We start from the raw sequence: 18,518 nt of genomic DNA, 5'->3' as shown, positions 1-18,518 counted from the left end.
TTACATGTCAGCAGCAAGAGAAAACGAGGTAGAAGCAAAAGCGGAAACCCCTGATAAACCATCAGATCTCATGAGACTTATTCACTATCACAAGAATAGCACAGGAAAGATGTGCCCTGTGATTCAATGACCTCTCCCTAGGTCCCTCCCACAACACATGGGAATTCTGGGCGTACAATTCCAGTTGAGACTTGGGTGAGGACACAGCCAAACCATATCCATAGCCAACACAGTCCTGGCCCATGGCTGGTGTTGAGCTGAGCTGCGACCATGGCTGTGTGAGTTGGGGTGCGAGGCGTGCACACGCCTCTCAGCGGTACAGTGAAAGGATTTGGAGGCTCAAACGTGTGACCTACAAAGAATCTCCAAAGATCAAGGTCCATTCACCCTAGAAAGAAAAATCTCAGTGCAGTTTACAGCCAGTGTTTTCTTGTGGATATGGATTCTGCGGTAATAAAATGAATAATTAAAAGTCTGTGAATAAATTTTAATGTCTTCACTGGAATTGTAAACACTGATTTTCTTTTCTCACCCACCCATCTGTTGGTGAGCATCAGAAGGTGGATGAACCGTGTTGCAGGGACAGAGAGGAGGGTGCAGCTTGGCCTCTGGGACCTCAGCTGAGCCCTGAGTGACTGAGCTCTCTGTTTCAGACGTCCACACGGAAGCTGTCCAGGTGGCTCTGGCCAAACCCAAAAGAGCATAAGATGGCCGGTGCCTATGCCTTCCAAACGCAGGTCCCTGGACCTGCAGACCTCCATGGACACCTACACCCCTCCAGGTAAGGCAAGGCACACGCTCCCTGACACTGCCTCCTGAACATGTTGGGCGCCTCAGAATTGACAACTAGCCCAGCAGCTGGGATTTTGCCTTCAAAATCATGGTGCAGAAATGCAGATTTTGTGAACCAGAAGTCCAAAAAGAGTGTATGAGTTAAACGTGGAAGGGAAAGTAACATGATGTATCTGTATAAATACACATTTTTAACTTTTCGTCAAGACTCATACATATGATACATCCCAGTAAAGTCTCACACAGCTTTATTCATTTAATTCTTTGTAGGGAAAAGGGAGGAGCTTGTAACCCTCTGGGTGGAATTGGACTTTTCTTCTGATTAGGCTGGCGCATGCGTGTTCTCAAACCTTCAGACAAGTGTGTCATATTGTTGGATTGTTTTAGAACAAGCGAATTGGGCAGTGTAGGCAGTTACCCGAATCAGGTCATCAACTTTGCGTGCAAGGTGCCAGCTAGTATTTTAGTTCCTGCAGGCCATAAGGTCTCTCACAACCACTCCACTCTGCCCTCAGCCATGGGTGATAGCAAGTGCATATGGCTGTGGACCCAGAAAACTTGATTTACAAGAACAACGGGCCAGATTTTGTGCACAGACCTGCCAACCCCTGATCTAAATGACTGAAGGTAATAGCCAATTTATATTTCTGCTATATACTACTGCTTTTCTTTAATCTTGAATTTTACATAACTACCCCAATTCTCTATTTTCTCTGCCCAAATAATTATAAACTACATTTCATGATCTTCACACCCAAGTAAAGCAGAAAGTTGAGTTATCCAGATACTTGTTAGAGACACGGATTGAACCTACGCTATTTGGTGTTTAGGTTCTGTGATTTTGATTCCAACATTATTCATGTCATTGTTGCAAGCTTGTCTTCTCAAAGGACCTGAATCACCTTACATCCCACGTTGAAGATACATATCACTTTAAATGACACCGCGTTTTTCCTCCAATACAAGAGAAACTTAAGGTGCAATGTGAATAGTTGAAAATGTACAACATTTTGGGGAGTATTTTTACTTCTGAAGTTTAGCTTAGTCTTGGCAAGCAGTGAGACAGAAGGACGTGCTTCAGATCAGAGCTGAGGTCAAGCGTATGTCCACATGACTGCAAGCAGCTCCTGAGTTTCACCTTGACGTACCTTTACAAATGAAGGTAGTGGAATTTATAGGACAGAACTTAGAGTGCATCATTTTGGGTTTTCGTTGCTTTTTGTTTTGAGACAAGGTCTTGTTCTGTCACCAAGGTTGGAATTCAGCATCATGCTGGCAGCTCTTGGCTCACTGCAGTTGTGACCACCTGGGCTCAAGCGGTCCTCCCACTTCAGCCTCAAGCAGCTGGGAGCACAGGTGCTTGCCACCACACCCAGCTAAGTTTTAAGTTTTTGTAGATACAGGGTGTTCCTATGTTGTTCTTTTTTTTCATTGACACATAACATGTTCTTCTAAAGAATGCAGTGCCAGCAGGCAAGGGAGTGAATACCGTGCTAGCAAGGTTGTTGGCAAGGGAGCCCTTTCTGCCAACGTGCTCCCTTGGGCTCCTCCCTTTCTTTATTTTAATATTAAGTCACAGCACATAATTAAGGGCTGGGCACGGTAGCTCATGCCTATAACTCCAGCACTTTGGGAGTCCAGGGCAGGTGTATGGCTTGAGCCCAAGGGTTCAAGGCCAGCCTGGACAACATGGCAAAATGTACAGAAATGTCTTTTGTACATCTTGTCTCCACCAAAAGTACAAAAAATTAGCTGAGCCTGGTGGTGTACACCTGTAGTCCCAGCTACTTGGGAGGCTGGGGTGGGAGAATCACTTGAGCCCGGGAGGCAGAGGTTGCTGTCAGCTGAGATGGCCCCACTGCACTCCAGCCAGGGCAACAGAGCAGGACCCCCATCTCAATTAGGAAAAAAATAACAATAATACATAGAGACTCTTTAAAAATGATTAGGCCAGGCGTGGTTGCTCATGCCTGTAACCTCCGCACTTTGGGAAGCCAAGGCAGGCAGATTGCTTGAGTCCCAGCATTTGAGACTAGGCTGGGCAACATTCCAAAGCCCATCCCTACAAAAAATACAGAAATCAGCTGGGCATGGTGGTGTGTGCCTGTGGTCCCAGCTGCTCAGGAGGCTGGGGTGGGAGAATCACCTGGGCCAGGGGAGGTTGAGGCTGCAGTGAGCCATGATCGTGCCACTGCACTCCAGCCTGCGTAACAGAACTAGACCCTATCTCAAAAAATAATACGCTTAATCCTATTTCTTTAGTTTATGATTATAATTTGCAAAAACTTACGGTAAAAAAAATTGCATTTGTATGTGTTCTTTGTGAAACTAACAACATGGATGTAAGAGGATAACCCACTTGAAATATTGTAAACCAAATTTTTGGCACTAACCAGTATGTAAGGCAACAGGCATTTTTCTTGACCACTTTTTATAAGAGGCATGACTTTGAAATGGAAGAAGCAGTGCAATTATTTGCTTATTTCTCATATTGAATCCAACCGCTGAGAAATGTTACTGGGTCATGCATGATGAATAACTTCATTGTCTGCAAAATATAAAAGAATATTATTTGAAATGTTATTTTTGTGAAATATTTGGATTTATTTGACTAACATTTTTATATAAACCATAAAACATCCTTTGTAAATTTTCATCAGGAGTCCTCTTGATATCACATGGGGCAGTTTTGTAAAATCACAAATGTCAATATCATAAATATTTTTTATGTTTATGTTTTTACTCTCAGCCTATTTTGTGCTTAGCGATAGTTTGCATGTTTATTACCGCAGTTACTTGATCCAAATCTTAGTTGCATTTTCTTACCTATTTTTCTTGGTTGCTGGTAACAGTGGTTAGATCTTACTCAGTTTCACTGCCCTTCAGACAATGTTCTTGAAGTTTATCTTCTATGAAATGACTGGCTGCTGACCTGGATCATAGTTTCTGGAGAAACACTCATTAGGATTGTGGCAACACTAATATTCAATGGGTGAAACTTTCCTTTAGTTTTCAAATGTAAAGATATAAGAATAATTTGCCAAAACTTGTTCTAGCCATGATGAGGGAACAGGGACCCAAATCACACATCTGCCGTAAACAACTGTAAAGCTGCACAAAACGAATGAGGTGGCTGTTTTTAGTCTGTGACCACAGCTGTGCCAACCAGAACTGAGGGCAAGACCAGGAGAATGAATGAGATGCACCCACAGTACACTTGTCCTCTGGAGTACACCTGCAGATCATTGCACCGAGAGCTCAGGTGTGGGCGGAGCATGGCCATCCTACCACGTCTAGAAGGCGGAGCTCGGAGACAGCGCAGGTGTGGGTGGAGCATGGCCACTCTACCCAGTCCAGAAGGCGGAGCTCGGAGAGAGCTCAGGTGTGAGCTGAGCATGGCCACCCTACCACGTCCAGGAGGCGGAGATTGCAGAGAGCTCATGTGTGGGCAGAGCATATCACCCTACCACGTCTGGGAGGGGGAGATCAGAGAGACCTCAGGTGTGGGCGGAGCATGGCCATCCTACCACGTCCAGGAGGGGGAGATCGGAGTGGGTGCAGGATGGGAGCTCTCCACAGATCCACACCAGCAGCGAATCAATCCAAGCCTGCCCATGTCACGATGACCCAGCAGTGCCTGTGCTACGTGCTAAAACAAGAGCTGGAAAGCTTCAGAGGAAGGTTAGGGATCCTGACTGTGCTCAACATGTTACCTACAATGTGTAATATTCAGCAAATAACCACTGCACACACAGAAACAGGAGGTAGAATCTGTGGTCAAGAAAAAGGCAGTGGCCGGGCGCGGTGGCTCAAGCCTGTAATCCCAGCACTTTGGGAGGCCAAGACGGGTGGATCACGAGGTCAGGGGATCGAGACCATCCTGGCTAACACGGTGAAACCCCGTCTCTACTAAAAATACAAAAACTAGCCGGGTGAGGTGGCGGGCGCCTGTAGTCCCAGCTGCTCGGGAGGCTGAGGCAGGAGAATGGCTGGAACCCGGGAGGTGGAGCTTGCAGTGAGCTGAGATCTGGCCACTGTACTCCAGTCCGGGCGACAGAGCGAGACTCCGCCTCAAAAAAAAAAAAAAAAAGGCAGTAAAAAGTGCACACACATGCAGGATGGTCTCTGTCACTCACCACATGCGGCGGCTGAGCACATGAATTGCGCCCGGTCTGAACTGGATTTGCTGCGTGAAAGACATGCCAGTTAATATGAAAAATAGAAAATACTGTATTTGTATTTATTTTATTTTATTTTTTTGAGACGGAGTCTTGCTCTGTTGCCCAGGCTAGAGTGCAGTGGTGTGATCTGGGCTCACTGCAATCTCCGCCTCCTGGGTTCATGCCATTCTCCTGCCTCAGCCTTCCAAGTAGCTGTCCGCTGCCACGCCTGGCTAATTTTTTGTATTTTTAGGAGAGAGGGGGTTTCGCCGTGTTAGCCAGGATGGTCTCGATCTCCTGATCTCGTGATCCACCCGCCTCAGCCTCCCAAAGTGCTGGGATTGCAGATGTGAGCCACCTCACCCGGCCTATTTGTATTTCTTATTGAAAGTATAGTATGAGCATTTTGAGTTAAAAATATACTAGTAAAATGAATTGTACCTGTTTATATATTTATATGAGGCTACAAGGAAGGTTTCAAGTTCTATAAGAGGACTCTCATAATCCTGTTGGAAAATGCCCGTCTAGATGTCTGATACAGCAGAAGACCGAGTTTTTAAATCTACAATTATAAATATTTAGGGAATCAAATTACAATGTGTCAAAGAACGAAAATATTTTAATTCTTGAGCCAGAGGAAGGGAAGACACTTTTTACTATAATGGAGTTGGGGAATTTCAGGTTCCGTACATGATAATCTTGAGAATTGTCAGTCCCTCCTCACAGGTAAAAAGCTGAGCAAACTGAAAAATCAGCAGTTCTTCTTAAACCTGCAAGAGACGTGAGGTCACAGGCAAGCCACTGTCCCCAGATTGGCTGGACAGGTAAAGCGGAGAATCACCGTACACTGGAGCACAATGCTCCAAGGAACCCACGCTGGGATTGGAATACCTGAACTGGAATTGACAAATTGCTGCAGTGAGGTGTGGCCACGTCTGAGAGTTGAAACCTCCAGGAGGCCTGTGCATATGGGTCTCATGCTTTTGTGAGTTGTATCATCAGAAGCTCAACCAGGTTCTCGAAGTAAACATCAGAGAAAAATCCCCTCATATTTACTACAGGGGAAAGAGAATAGGAATCATTTTTCAATATGTAGGTGCACTCTTCACTAGGTCTACCTTCCAGAGAAGCTATCTAAATAGAGACTAACCTGGTGGGATTTTATCAGAGCCTTCTGACCCGGGGGAAACGGAAATACCCAACTCCAACCTCCAGAACTGAAAAGCAAAAAAGAACAGAGTATCCAAGCACTATGGGACGTCCACAGAGGCATAAAATATGCATAACGGTAATGCAAGGGGGAAGAAAGAGGAACAGAAGAAATATTTGTAACAGTAATAGCTGAATTTCCTCAAATTAAAGCCAGACACCAAACCATAGATTCAGGAAGCTCAAAAAACACCAAGAAGGATAAATGTAAAAATGACGCCGACAAAAGCAAAACAAAAATAAACTCTACTTGGGCATAAAATATTCAAACTATGGTGAATCAAAGATTAAAAACCAAAGAAACCAGAGTAATCTCCTTCCCTATGGAGGATCAAAGATAAGAATTATATTCAACTTCCCCTCAAAAACCATGAAAGCAAGAAGTGGAGTGAAGTATTTGAACTATTGAGAGGAAAAAAATTCTATTAACCTAGAAGTCTATACTCTGTGAAATTATCTTTCAAAAGTGAAGAAAAAGCAAAGACCTTCTTTGACAAAAATTGCAAAATTTGTTGCCGGTAGACCTGCCTTGCAAAAAATGTTCAAAGTTCTTTAGAGAAAATAGTAGAGGTCAGTAACTCAGCTGTGCTCAAAGAAAGGAAGAGCACAGTCTGTTTACAGGGCTCACACCTGTCATCCTAACACTCTGGGAGGCAAAGATCGGAAAACAGCTGGAAGCTGCTTAGTTGAGACCAGCCTGGGCAACGTAGTGAGACTGTCTCATTAAAAAGAAGCCAAACGTGGTGGCCGACACCTATAGTGCCAGCTACTTTGAGAGGCTGAGACGGGTCACTTCTTGAGCCCAGGATCCCGTTCAAGGCTGCGGTGAGCTATAATGATGCTACTCCACTCCAGCCTGGGCAACAGAGAAAGACCTTGTCTGTTTAAAAAAATAAATAGAAAAACAAAAAGCATTAAAGAAGAAATAGTGAAGGTAGAAGAAAATCTTTCATTTTTCTTAATAGATAAAACAATTCATTCGTAATAGCGACAGTAAATATACTGTATTATATGCTTATGTATATGTCATTCACACACACTTAAATATAAGTGAAATGAATGAGAGCAGTGATACCCAAGGGATGGGAGGGAGCAATTAGGAATTAGGATTATTTTGTTATTATAGTGTGCTTGCATTATCAAGAAACCAGTGTAGTGTCGTTTGAAAGTGGACTTGGGTTACTTGTAAATTTATATTGCAAATTCCAAGGCAGACACTTAAAAAAAAAAAAAAAAAGAGTAACTGACATGCTAAGAAAGGAAAGAAAATAAATCATAGAAAATGCTCAATTAAGACCACAAGGAAAAAAAAGTGAAAGACAAAAACAAAGAACAAGGGCAACAAATAGAAAATAGTAACAAATATGGTAGATGTTAATTCAACTGTATATCATTACTTTCAGTGTCAGTCCAAATGCACCGAACTATGTATTGTCTAGAAGAAATCCACTTTAGACATAAAGACATACATATAGATCAACAGTAAAGGGATGGAAAAAGATATAAATGTTAACACTAATTTTTTGGTGTGCAATGGCCTGATCTCATCTCACTGCAACCTCTGCTTCCCAGGTTCAAGTGATTCTCCCTCAGCCTCCCGAGTAGCTGGGATTACAGGCATTTGTCGTCGTGCCCGGGTAATTTATTTTTTTTTTTTCTATTCTTGTACAGATGGGATTTCACCGTGTTGGCCAGGCCGATCTTGAACTCCTGACCTCAGGTGATCATCCCGCCTTGGCCACCTAAAGTGCTGGGATTACAGGCGTGAGCCACCGTACCCGGCCAACACTAATTTTGAAAAATGGAAGTGGTGATATTACTTTCAGACAGAGTCGACTTTACATCAAAGAAAGTTACCAGAGATGATTATTACATAATAAAGGGATCAATTCTCCAAGAAGATGTAACAATCCTGAAATATATTTTTGCTAACAAAGCATCAGAATGCCAAAGGAAAAACTGATACACTTCAAGGAGAAGTAATTAACCCACTAGTATAGTTGGAGACGTTAACACCCCTTTATCAGAAATGGACCAATTCTGTAGCCAGAAAATCAGTAAGGACACAATTGAAATCGGCATCCTCAGTCAACTGTATATAACTGACGTTTATAGACTATTTGCTATGTTGGGAGTCATGTCATACTCCATCCCACTAGATATTAGGGTCAGTGTCACAGCGTGAGTGTACACCTACTACGATTTTAAAACTAATATCATGCTCTCCGTCACTGGATATTAGGAACGACATCACAGGTAGGTGTATACCCCCTGCGATATTAGGAGTAATAATGTGATTAATTATTAAACATCAATGATCGATTTTAATAATTATCAATGACACTATTAACAGGATATCATTATTAATTATGGATAACTATTTTACATATATGATTTTGCACGCTTAAAATTCATTATTAATATTAATGTCATTTAACAATATTATCAGTTCTTAATATTAATCATTATTTTATTACCAACATCTCTTAGTTTTGATTTAAGCAACATTAATTGCTGATATTATTTTATTAATAGGGATTTTACTATTATTAATACTATTCGTTAACATTTTTAACCAGTATTTTTACTATCTTTATTGTGATTATTAATATCGATGATTATTAGTTTTTATATTTATTAATATTAATAATAGATTTGTTCCTGATATCCGGCGGGGAGAGGATGATATTACTCCCAACATCGAAGAAAGTGTACACCCCTCAATGATGTTATTCCTAATAGCCAGGGGGTAGAGGATAACATTATTGAACCTGTCGCAGTGAGTGTACATCCCCTCGGTCGTCTTGTTTCTTATATCCTGGGTGGGAGAGGATAATATGACTCCCGATGTCGCAGGGGGTGTAGACTTCTCCCGTGATACTGTCCCTAACATCCAAAGGTGGAGTGGATGATATTTCTTCCGATTTCGCAGTGGGTGTACATCCCCTCTGTGATATGATTGCTACTATCCAGAGGGTAAGAGGATGATATCAGTCTCAATATTGCAGGAGGTGTACACTCCCTAGTGATATTGTTCCTAATATCCAGGAACGGAGAGGATATCACCCCCAATAGAGCAGGGGGTGTACACCCCTTCTGTGCCATTGTTCCTAATAGCCAGCGGGGGAGAGGAAGATATTACTCCCCATATTGCAGGGGGTGTATACCTCCTTGTGATATTGTTCCCTATGTCCTGGGAGGGAGGCGATGATACCAGTGGGAATATCGCAGGGGGTGTACACACCCACTGTGATATTGTTTTGAATATCCAGAGGGAGAGAAAATGATATGACTCCCAATATCACAGGGGGTGTACATCCTCCTGTGATATTGTTTCTTATATTCACGGGGAAAGGATGATATGGCTCCCAATATCACGGGTTGTACACACCTCCTGCGATATTGTTCCTATGATCCCGAAGGAGAGAGCATAATATTTCTCTCAATATCATAGGGGGTGTACCCCTACTTTGTAATATTGTTCTTAATATCCACGATGGGAGACGATATGACTCCCAATATCGCAAGAAGTGTACAGCCATCTGTGATATAGTTCCTAACATCTAGGTGGGGAGAGGATGATATTACTGCCCATATCGCACGAGTTGTAAAACCCCTTCGATATTTTGCCTACAATCCTGATTGGAGAGGATGATATTGCTCCCAATATGGAAGAAGGCATACATCCCCCTGTGACTCTATGCCCAATATCCACGTTGGGAGACGACGATATTATGCCCAATATCGTGGGGGATGTACAGACACACTGGGATATTGTTCCTTGAGAGGGGGAGAAGATGCTATTGCTCCCGATAATGCAGTGACTGTGGCTGTACACCCCTCCTGTGATACTATTCTTAATATCCTAGAAAAGAGAGGATGATACTACACCCAATATCACAGGGGATGTACACCCACCCAGTGATATTGTTCTTAATGTACTCCACTTCGCACCACCAGGGATATCGCTCCTAATATCCAGGGGAAGAAAGGATAACATTATGCCCAATACTGCGGGGCAGTGTTCACATCCTCTGTGAAGTTGTTCCTAGTATCCAAAGTTAGAGACAATGATATTACTGGCCATATCACAGGGGGTGTACACCCTTCTGTGATATTGTTTTTGACATTCAGTGGGGGAGACGATAACATGAATCCCAATATCGCTGAAGGTGTACAGACCCCTGTGATATAGTTCCTAATGTACAGGGGAAAGAGAAGAATATTGCTTTCAATATCGCAGGGGTTGTAACCACCCTGCCCCCTTTATATTGTTCCTAATATGCAGCAGGGTGGAGGCTGATAGTACTCCCAATATCCCAGAAGGTGCACACACACCTGTGATATAGTTCCTGATATCCAGCGGGAAAGCGGCTGATTTTACTTTCGAGATCGCAGTGGGTGTACACCGCCCTGAACCCCGGGGTATCGTTCCTAATATCCAGAAAGGAAGAAGATGACATGGCTGACAATATCGAAGGGGGTGGAACACCTCTTCAGTGATATTTCCTCTATCCAGGGTGAATGGATGATATTACTCCAGTACAGCCACCCTGGGATTTTTGTCCTAATGACCACATGGAGGATATATTACTACCAATATTGCAAGGGTTGTACACCCCTCCTGTGATATTGTTTCCTTTTATCCAGAAAGGAAAGATGGTCTAGTACCAATATTGAAGGGATGGACCCCCCTGGGATATTGTTCTAAAGACACATTGAAAGAGGATAAGAATTCATCCAATATAACAAGGGGTGTACACCCGCCTGTGATATGAATCATAAAAATAGAAGAGGATAGAATGGGGGGGCGGAGCAAGATGGCCGAATAGGAACAGCTCCAGTCTCCAACTCCCAGCGCGAGTACACAGAAGACCGGTGATTTCTGCATTTTCAACTGAGGTACTGGGGTCATCTCTCTAGGGAGTGCCGACAATCGGTGCTGGTCAGCTGCTGCAGCCTGACCAGCGTGAGCTGAAGCAGGCGAGGCATCGCCTCACCTGGAAGCGCAAGGGGGAAGGAAATCCGTTTTCCTAGCCAGGGGAACTGAGACACACAACACCTGGAAAATCGCGTAACTCCCACCCCAATACTGCGCTTTAAGGAAACAGGCACACCAGGAGAATATATCCCACACCTGGCCGGAGGGTCCCACGCCCACGGAGCCTCCCTCACTGCTAACACAGCCGTCTGCGCGATCTATCCGCAAGGCAGCAGCGAGGCTGGGGGAGGGGCGCCCGCCATTGCTGAGGCTTAAGTAGGTAAACAAAGCCGCTGGGAAGCTCGAACTGGGTGGAGCTCACAGCAGCTCAAGGAAACCTGCCTGTCTCTGTAGACTCCACCTCTGGGGACAGCCCACAGCTGAGTCCAATAGGGAAAGCAGCGGGGGCGGTGCAGAGCGAACGACTCTGTCTGACAGCTTTGGGGAGAGCCGTGGATCTCCCAACACGGAGGTTGAGATCCGAGAACGGACAGACTGCCTGCTCAGGTGGGTCCCTGACCCCTGAGTAGCCTAGCTGGGAGACATCCCCCACTAGGGGCAGTCTGACACCCCACACCTCACAGGGTGGAGTCATCCCTGAGAGGAAACTTCAAAGGAAGAATCACAGTACCTCGCTGTTCAGCAATATTCTATCTTGGCAACCTCTGCTGCTGATACCCAGGCAAACAGGGTCTGGAGTGGACCTCAAGCAATCTCCAACAGACCAACAGACAGTCCTTCTGACTGTCAGACGGAAAACTATCAAACAGGAAGGACACCTATACCAAAACCCCATCAGTACGTCACCATCATCAAAGACCAGAGACAGATAAAACCACAAAGATGGGGAAAAAGCAGGGCAGAAAAGCTGGAAATTCAAAAAATAAGAGCGCATCTCCCCCTGCAAAGGAGCGCAGCCCATCGCCAGCAACGGATCAAAGCTGGTCAGAGAATGACTTTGACGAGATGAGAGAAGAAGGCTTCAGTCCATCAAACTTCTCAGAGCTAAAGGAGGAATTACGTACCCAGCGCAAAGAAACTAAAAATCTTGAAAAAAAGTGGAAGAATTGACAGCTAGACTAATTAATGCAGAGAAGATCATAAACGAAATGACAGAGATGAAAACCATGACACGAGAAATACGTGACAAATGCACAAGCTTCAGTAACCGACTCGATCAACTGGAAGAAAGAGTATCAGCGATTGAGGATCAAATGAATGAAATGAAGCGAGAAGAGAAACAAAAGAAAAAAGAAGAAAAAGAAATGAACAAAGCCTGCAAGAAGTATGGGATTATGTAAAAAGACCAAATCTACGTCTGATTGGGGTGCCTGAAAGTGAGGGGGAAAATGGAACCAAGTTGAAAACACTCTTCAGGATATCATCCAGGAGAACTTCCCCAACCTAGTAGGGCAGGCCAACATTCAAATTCAGGAAATACAGAGAACGCCACAAAGATACTCCTCCAGAAGAGCAACTCCAAGACACATAATTGCCAGATTCACCAAAGTTGAAATGAAGGAAAAAATCTTAAGGGCAGCCAGAGAGAAAGGTCGGTTACCCACAAAGGGAAGCCCATCAGACTAACAGCAGATCTCTCGGCAGAAACTCTACAAGCCAGAAGAGAGTGGGGGCCAATATTCAACGTTCTTAAAGAAAAGAATTTTCAACCCAGAATTTCATATCCAGCCAAACTAAGCTTCATCAGTGAAGGAGAAATAAAATCCTTTACAGATAAGCAAATGCTTAGAGATTTTGTCACCACCAGGCCTGCCTTACAAGAGACCCTGAAGGAAGCCCTAAACATGGAAAGGAACAACCGGTACCAGCCATTGCAAAAACATGCCAAAATGTAAAGACCATCGAGGCTAGGAAGAAACTGCATCAACTAACGAGCAAAATAACCAGTTAATATCATAATGACAGGATCAAGTTCACACATAACAATATTAACCTTAAATGTCAATGGACTAAATGCTCCAATTAAAAGACACAGACTGGCAAACTGGATAAAGAGTCAAGACCCATCAGTCTGCTGTATTCAGGAGACCCATCTCACATGCAGAGACATACATAGGCTCAAAATAAAGGGATGGAGGAAGATCTACCAAGCAAATGGAGAACAAAAAAAAGCAGGGGTTGCAATCCTAGTCTCTGATAAACAGACTTTAAACCATCAAAGATCAAAAGAGACAAAGAAGGCCATTACATAATGGTAAAGGGATCAATTCAACAGGAAGAGCTAACTCTCCTAAATATATATGCACCCAATACAGGAGCACCCAGATTCATAAAGCAAGTCCTTAGAGACCTACAAAGAGACTTAGACTCCCATACAATAATAATGGGAGATTTCAACACTCCACTGTCAACATTAGACAGATCAACGAGACAGAAAGTTAACAAGGATATCCAGGAATTGAACTCATCTCTGCACCAAGCGGACCTAATAGACATCTATAGAACTCTCCACCCCAAATCAACAGAATATACATTCTTCTCAGCACCACATCGCACTTATTCCAAAATTGACCACATAATTGGAAGTAAAGCACTCCTCAGCAAATGTACAAGAACAGAAATTATAACAAACTGTCTCTCAGACCACAGTGCAATCAAACTAGAACTCAGGACTAAGAAACTCAATCAAAACCGCTCAACTACATGGAAACTGAACAACCTGCTCCTGAATGACTACTGGGTACATAACGAAATGAAGCAGAAATAAAGATGTTCTTTGAAACCAATGAGAACAAGATACAACATACCAGAATCTCTGGGACACATTTAAAGCAGTGTGTAGAGGGAAATTTATAGCACTAAATGCCCACAAGAGAAAGCAGGAAGATCTAAAATTGACACTCTAACATCACAATTAAAAGAACTAGAGAGGCAAGAGCAAACACATTCAAAAGCTAGCAGAAGGCAAGAAATAACTAAGATCAGAGCAGAACTGAAGGAGATAGAGACACAAAAACCCTCCAAAAAATCAATGAATCCAGGAGTTGGTTTTTTGAAAAGATCAACAAAATTGACAGACCGCTAGCAAGACTAATAAAGAAGAAAAGAGAGAGGAATCAAATAGACGCAATAAAAAATGATAAAGGGGATATCACCACCGACCCCACAGAAATACAAACAACCATCAGAGAATACTATAATGCCTCTACGCAAATCAACTAGAAAATCTAGAAGAAATGGATAATTTCCTGGACACTTACACTCTCCCAAGACTAAACCAGGAAGAAGTTGAATCCCTGAATAGACCAATAGCAGGCTCTGAAATTGAGGCAACAATTAATAGCCTACCCCCAAAAAAAGTCCAGGACCAGATGGATTCACAGCTGAATTCTACCAGAGGTACAAGGAGGAGCTGGTACCATTCCTTCTGAAACTATTCCAATCAATAGAAAAAGAGGGAATCCTCCCTAACTCATTTTATGAGGCCAACATCATCCTGATACCAAAGCCTGGCAGAGACACAACAAAAAAAGAGAATTTTAGACCAATATCCCTGATGAACATCGATGCAAAAATCCTCAATAAAATACTGGCAAACCGGATTCAGCAGCACATCAAAAAGCTTATCCACCATGATCAAGTGGGCTTCATCCCTGGGATGCAAGGCTGGTTCAACATTCGCAAATCAATAAACGTAATCCAGCATATAAACAGAACCAAAGACAAGAACCACATGATTATCTCAATAGATGCAGAAAAGGCTTTTGACAAAATTCAACAGCCCTTTATGCTAAAAACGCTCAATAAATTCGGTATTGATGGAACGTACCTCAAAATAATAAGAGCTATTTATGACAAACCCACAGCTAATATCATACTGAATGGGCAAAAACTGGAAAAATTCCCTTTGAAAACTGGCACAAGACAGGGATGCCCTCTCTCACCACTCCTATTCAACATAGTGTTGGAAGTTCTGGCTAGGGCAATCAGGCAAGAGAAAGAAATCAAGGGTATCCAGTTAGGAAAAGAAGAAGTCAAATTGTCCCTGTTTGCAGATGACATGATTGTATATTTAGAAAACCCCATCGTCTCAGCCCAAAATCTCCTTAAGCTGATAAGCAACTTCAGCAAAGTCTCAGGATACAAAATTATGTGCAAAAATCACAAGCATTCTTATACCAGTAACAGACAAGCAGAGAGCCAAATCAGGAATGAACTTCCATTCACAATTGCTTCAAAGAGAATAAAATACCTAGGAATCCACTTACAAGGGATGTAAGGACCTCTTCAAGAGAACTACAAACCACTGCTCAGTGAAATCAAAGAGGACACAAACAAATGGAAGAACATACCATGCTCATGGATAGGAAGAATCAATATCGTGAAAATGGCCATACTGCCCAAGGTATTTATAGATTCAATGCCATCCCCATCAAGCTACCAATGACTTTCTTCACAGAATTGGAAAAAACTGCTTTAAAGTTCATATGGAACCAAAAAAGAGCCGCATTGCCAAGACAATCCTAAGTCAAAAGGACAAAGCTGGAGGCGTCACGCTACCTGACTTCAAACTATACTACAAGGCTACAGTAACCAAAACAGCATGGTACTGGTACCACAACAGAGAATAGACCAATGGAACAGAACAGAGTCCTCAGAAATAATACCACACATCTACAGCCATCTGATCTTTGACAAACCTGACAAAAACAAGAAATGGGGAAAGGATTCCCTATTTAATAAATGGTGCTGGGAAAATTGGCTAGCCATAAGTAGAAAGCTGAAACTGGATCCTTTCCTTACCCCTTATACGAAAATTAATTCAAGATGGATTAGAGACTTAAATGTTAGACCTAATACCATAAAAACCCTAGAAGAATCTAGGTAGTACCATTCAGACATAGGCATGGGCAAGGACTTCATGTCTAAAACACCAAAAGCAACGGCAGCAAAAGCCAAATTGACAAATGGGATCTAATTAAACTAAAGAGCTTTTGCACAGCAAAAGAAACTACCATCAGAGTGAACAGGCAACCTACAGAATGGGAGAAAATTTTTGCAACCTACTCATCTGACAAAGGGCTAATATCCAGAATCTACAAAGAACTCAAACAAATATACAAGAAAAAAACAAACAACCCCATCAAAAAGTGGGCAAAGGATATGAACAGACATTTCTCAAAAGAAGACATCCATACAGCCAACAGACACATGAAAAAATGCTCATCATCACTCGCCATCAGAGAAATGCAAATCAAAACCACAATGAGATACCATCTCACACCAGTTAGAATGGCAATCATTAAGAAGTCAGGAAACAACAGTGTTGGAGAGGATGTGGAGAAATAGGAACACTTTTACACTGTTGGTGGGATTGTAAACTAGTTCAACCATTATGGAAAACAGTATGGCGATTCCTCAAGGATCTAGAACTAGATGTACCATATGACCCAGCCATCCCACTACTGGGTATATACCCAAAGGATTATAAATTACTCTACTACAAAGACACATGCACACGTATGTTTATTGCGGCACTATTCACATAGCAAAGACTTGGAATCAACCCAAATGTCCATCTGTGACAGACTGGATTAAGAAAATGTGGCACATATACACCATGGAATACTATGCAGCCATCAAAAGGATGAGTTTGCGTCCTTTGTAGGGACATGGATGCAGCTGGAAACCATCATTCTTAGCAAACTATCACAAGAAGAGAAAACCAAACCCGCATGTTCTCACTCATAGGTGGGAACTGAACAATGAGATCACTTGGACTCGGGAAGGGGAACATCACACACTGGGGCCTATCATGGGGAGGGGGGAGGAGGAGGGATTGCATTGGGGAGTTATACATGATATAACGTTATGCACATGTACCCTAGACTTAAAGTATAATAAAAAAGAAAAAAAGAAAAAAAAAAAAAAAAAAAAAAAAGAGTACACACCCCCCTGTGATATTGTTCCTCATAACTTGTGGGGGAGAGCATGATATTACTTCCAACATGACAGTGGCTTGACACCCAGTCTGTGATATTGGTTCTGCACACCAACTCTATGCACCTCGTTTCCCATGCGTTCTCTCCTCACTTTTGGTATCTCAGGGGAGGCTTTGTCTTTGGTTACAGATGAAGACGAAGGGTCTGAAAGGTTAAGCAAGTTTGTTACTGGAAAGGGGTCCCGATCCAGACCCCAAGAGAGGTTTCTTGATCTCACAGAAGAAAGATTCGGGCGAGTCCAGAAACTGAAAACGTTTTATTAGGAAAGAAAAGGAATAAAAGAATGGCTACTCTGGCCGGGCTCAGTGGCTCAGTCCTGTAATCCTATAACTTTTGGATGCCGAGGCAGGTGGATCACCTGAGGTGAGAAGTTCGAGACCAGCCTGGTCCAACATGGCAAAACCCTGTCTTCACTGAAATACAAAAAATTAACTGGGAGTGGTGGCACGTGCCTGTAATCCCAGCTACTAGGAAGGTTGAGGCAGGAGAATCGCTTGAACCCAGGAGGCAGAGGTTGTAGTGAGCCAAGATCAGGCCACTGCATTCCAGTTTGGCCAACAGAGCGAGACTCCATCTCAAAAAAAAAAAAAAAAAAAAACAGAATGGCTGCTCCATAGGCAGAGTGGCCCCAAAGGCTGCTGGTTGCCCATTTTCGTGGTTATTTCTTGATCATACGCTAAACAAGGGTTGGACTATTCATGAGTGTTCCAGGAAAGGAGTGGGCAATTCCCAAAACTGAGTTTCTGCCCTCCCTTCTGAGACCATGTAGCACAACCTCCAGATGTTGCCATGGTATCTGTAAACTGTCGTGGCGCTGGTGGGAGTGTCTTGTAGCAGCTAATGCATTATAATTAGCACATAATGAGCCGTGAAGACAATCACAGGTCACTCTCATGGCTATCTTGGGTTTGGTGGGCTTTGGCCGACTTTACTGCAACCTGCTTTATCAGCAAGGTCTTTATGAGCTGTATCTTGTGCCGACCTCCTATCTCATCCTGTGACTAAGAATGCCTAGCCGCCTAGGAATGCGGCCCAGCAGGTCTCAGCCTCCCTTCAACCAGGCCCCATTCAAGATGGAGTCACTCTGGCTCACGTGCCTCTGACAAGTTGGCCTAGATTGAGTGTTCCCTAGTGTGTGGTTGTTGGAGCTGTTCCTAGGAGTAAGAGGTATTGTCAGTAGGAAACAGGCCTCTGTTAGCCCTGGGGCTGGCACTCTGCCCCAGTATGTCGGCCTCATTTTAGTGGTGATAAAACTGGGGCTCAGAGACATCAACTCCCTCACCCCGAACCCCCAGACTGTCAGTGGTGGGCTGGGGTTTGAATGTGGGGCTTGAAGACCCATCATCTCCTCTGGTCCCCCAGTCTCTGCTGCCCAAGAGGAACAGGATCCCAGGATCCAGTCCCCTCGTGGCA

General features: G+C 43.4%; 1 protein-coding gene and 1 long non-coding RNA gene across 7 annotated transcripts in view; one reads left to right on the top strand and one right to left on the bottom strand.

The window, feature by feature from the left end:
- The window catches only part of LOC117083379, a 68,509-nt gene extending 61,087 nt beyond the window's left edge, over positions 1–7,422 (top strand). For 4 of the 5 annotated variants that reach the window (XM_033210993.1, XM_033210975.1, XM_033210960.1 and 1 more), the window contains 2 exons: positions 654–781; positions 1,308–1,617. In XM_033210993.1, the coding sequence (XP_033066884.1) occupies positions 654–781; positions 1,308–1,317 (138 nt within the window). In that variant the 3' untranslated portion in view covers positions 1,318–1,617. Of the gene's footprint in view, positions 1–653; positions 782–1,307; positions 1,618–5,678 lie in introns of those variants that run through there. The other variant, XM_033210968.1, reaches the window with a different exon arrangement.
- On the bottom strand, positions 2,963–6,243 carry LOC117083398. Of its 2 annotated transcripts, none has more exons than XR_004437071.1 (5): positions 5,844–5,981; positions 5,394–5,722; positions 4,929–4,978; positions 3,619–4,441; positions 2,963–3,340 (listed from the first exon to the last, which is right to left on the bottom strand). It is a non-coding gene; the product is annotated as an uncharacterized LOC117083398 (long non-coding RNA). The 2 variants fall into 2 exon arrangements; XR_004437068.1 differs by adding an exon at positions 6,103–6,243 and having other exon boundaries at positions 2,964–3,340; positions 5,394–6,007.
- Positions 7,423–18,518: the final 11,096 nt, after the last annotated feature.

Source organism: Trachypithecus francoisi, unplaced genomic scaffold (assembly GCF_009764315.1).
Source record: "Trachypithecus francoisi isolate TF-2019V2 unplaced genomic scaffold, Tfra_2.0 Contig00339, whole genome shotgun sequence".
Classification (NCBI taxonomy): Eukaryota; Metazoa; Chordata; class Mammalia; order Primates; family Cercopithecidae; genus Trachypithecus; species Trachypithecus francoisi.
This window is presented reverse-complemented; position numbering and strand designations above follow the sequence as displayed.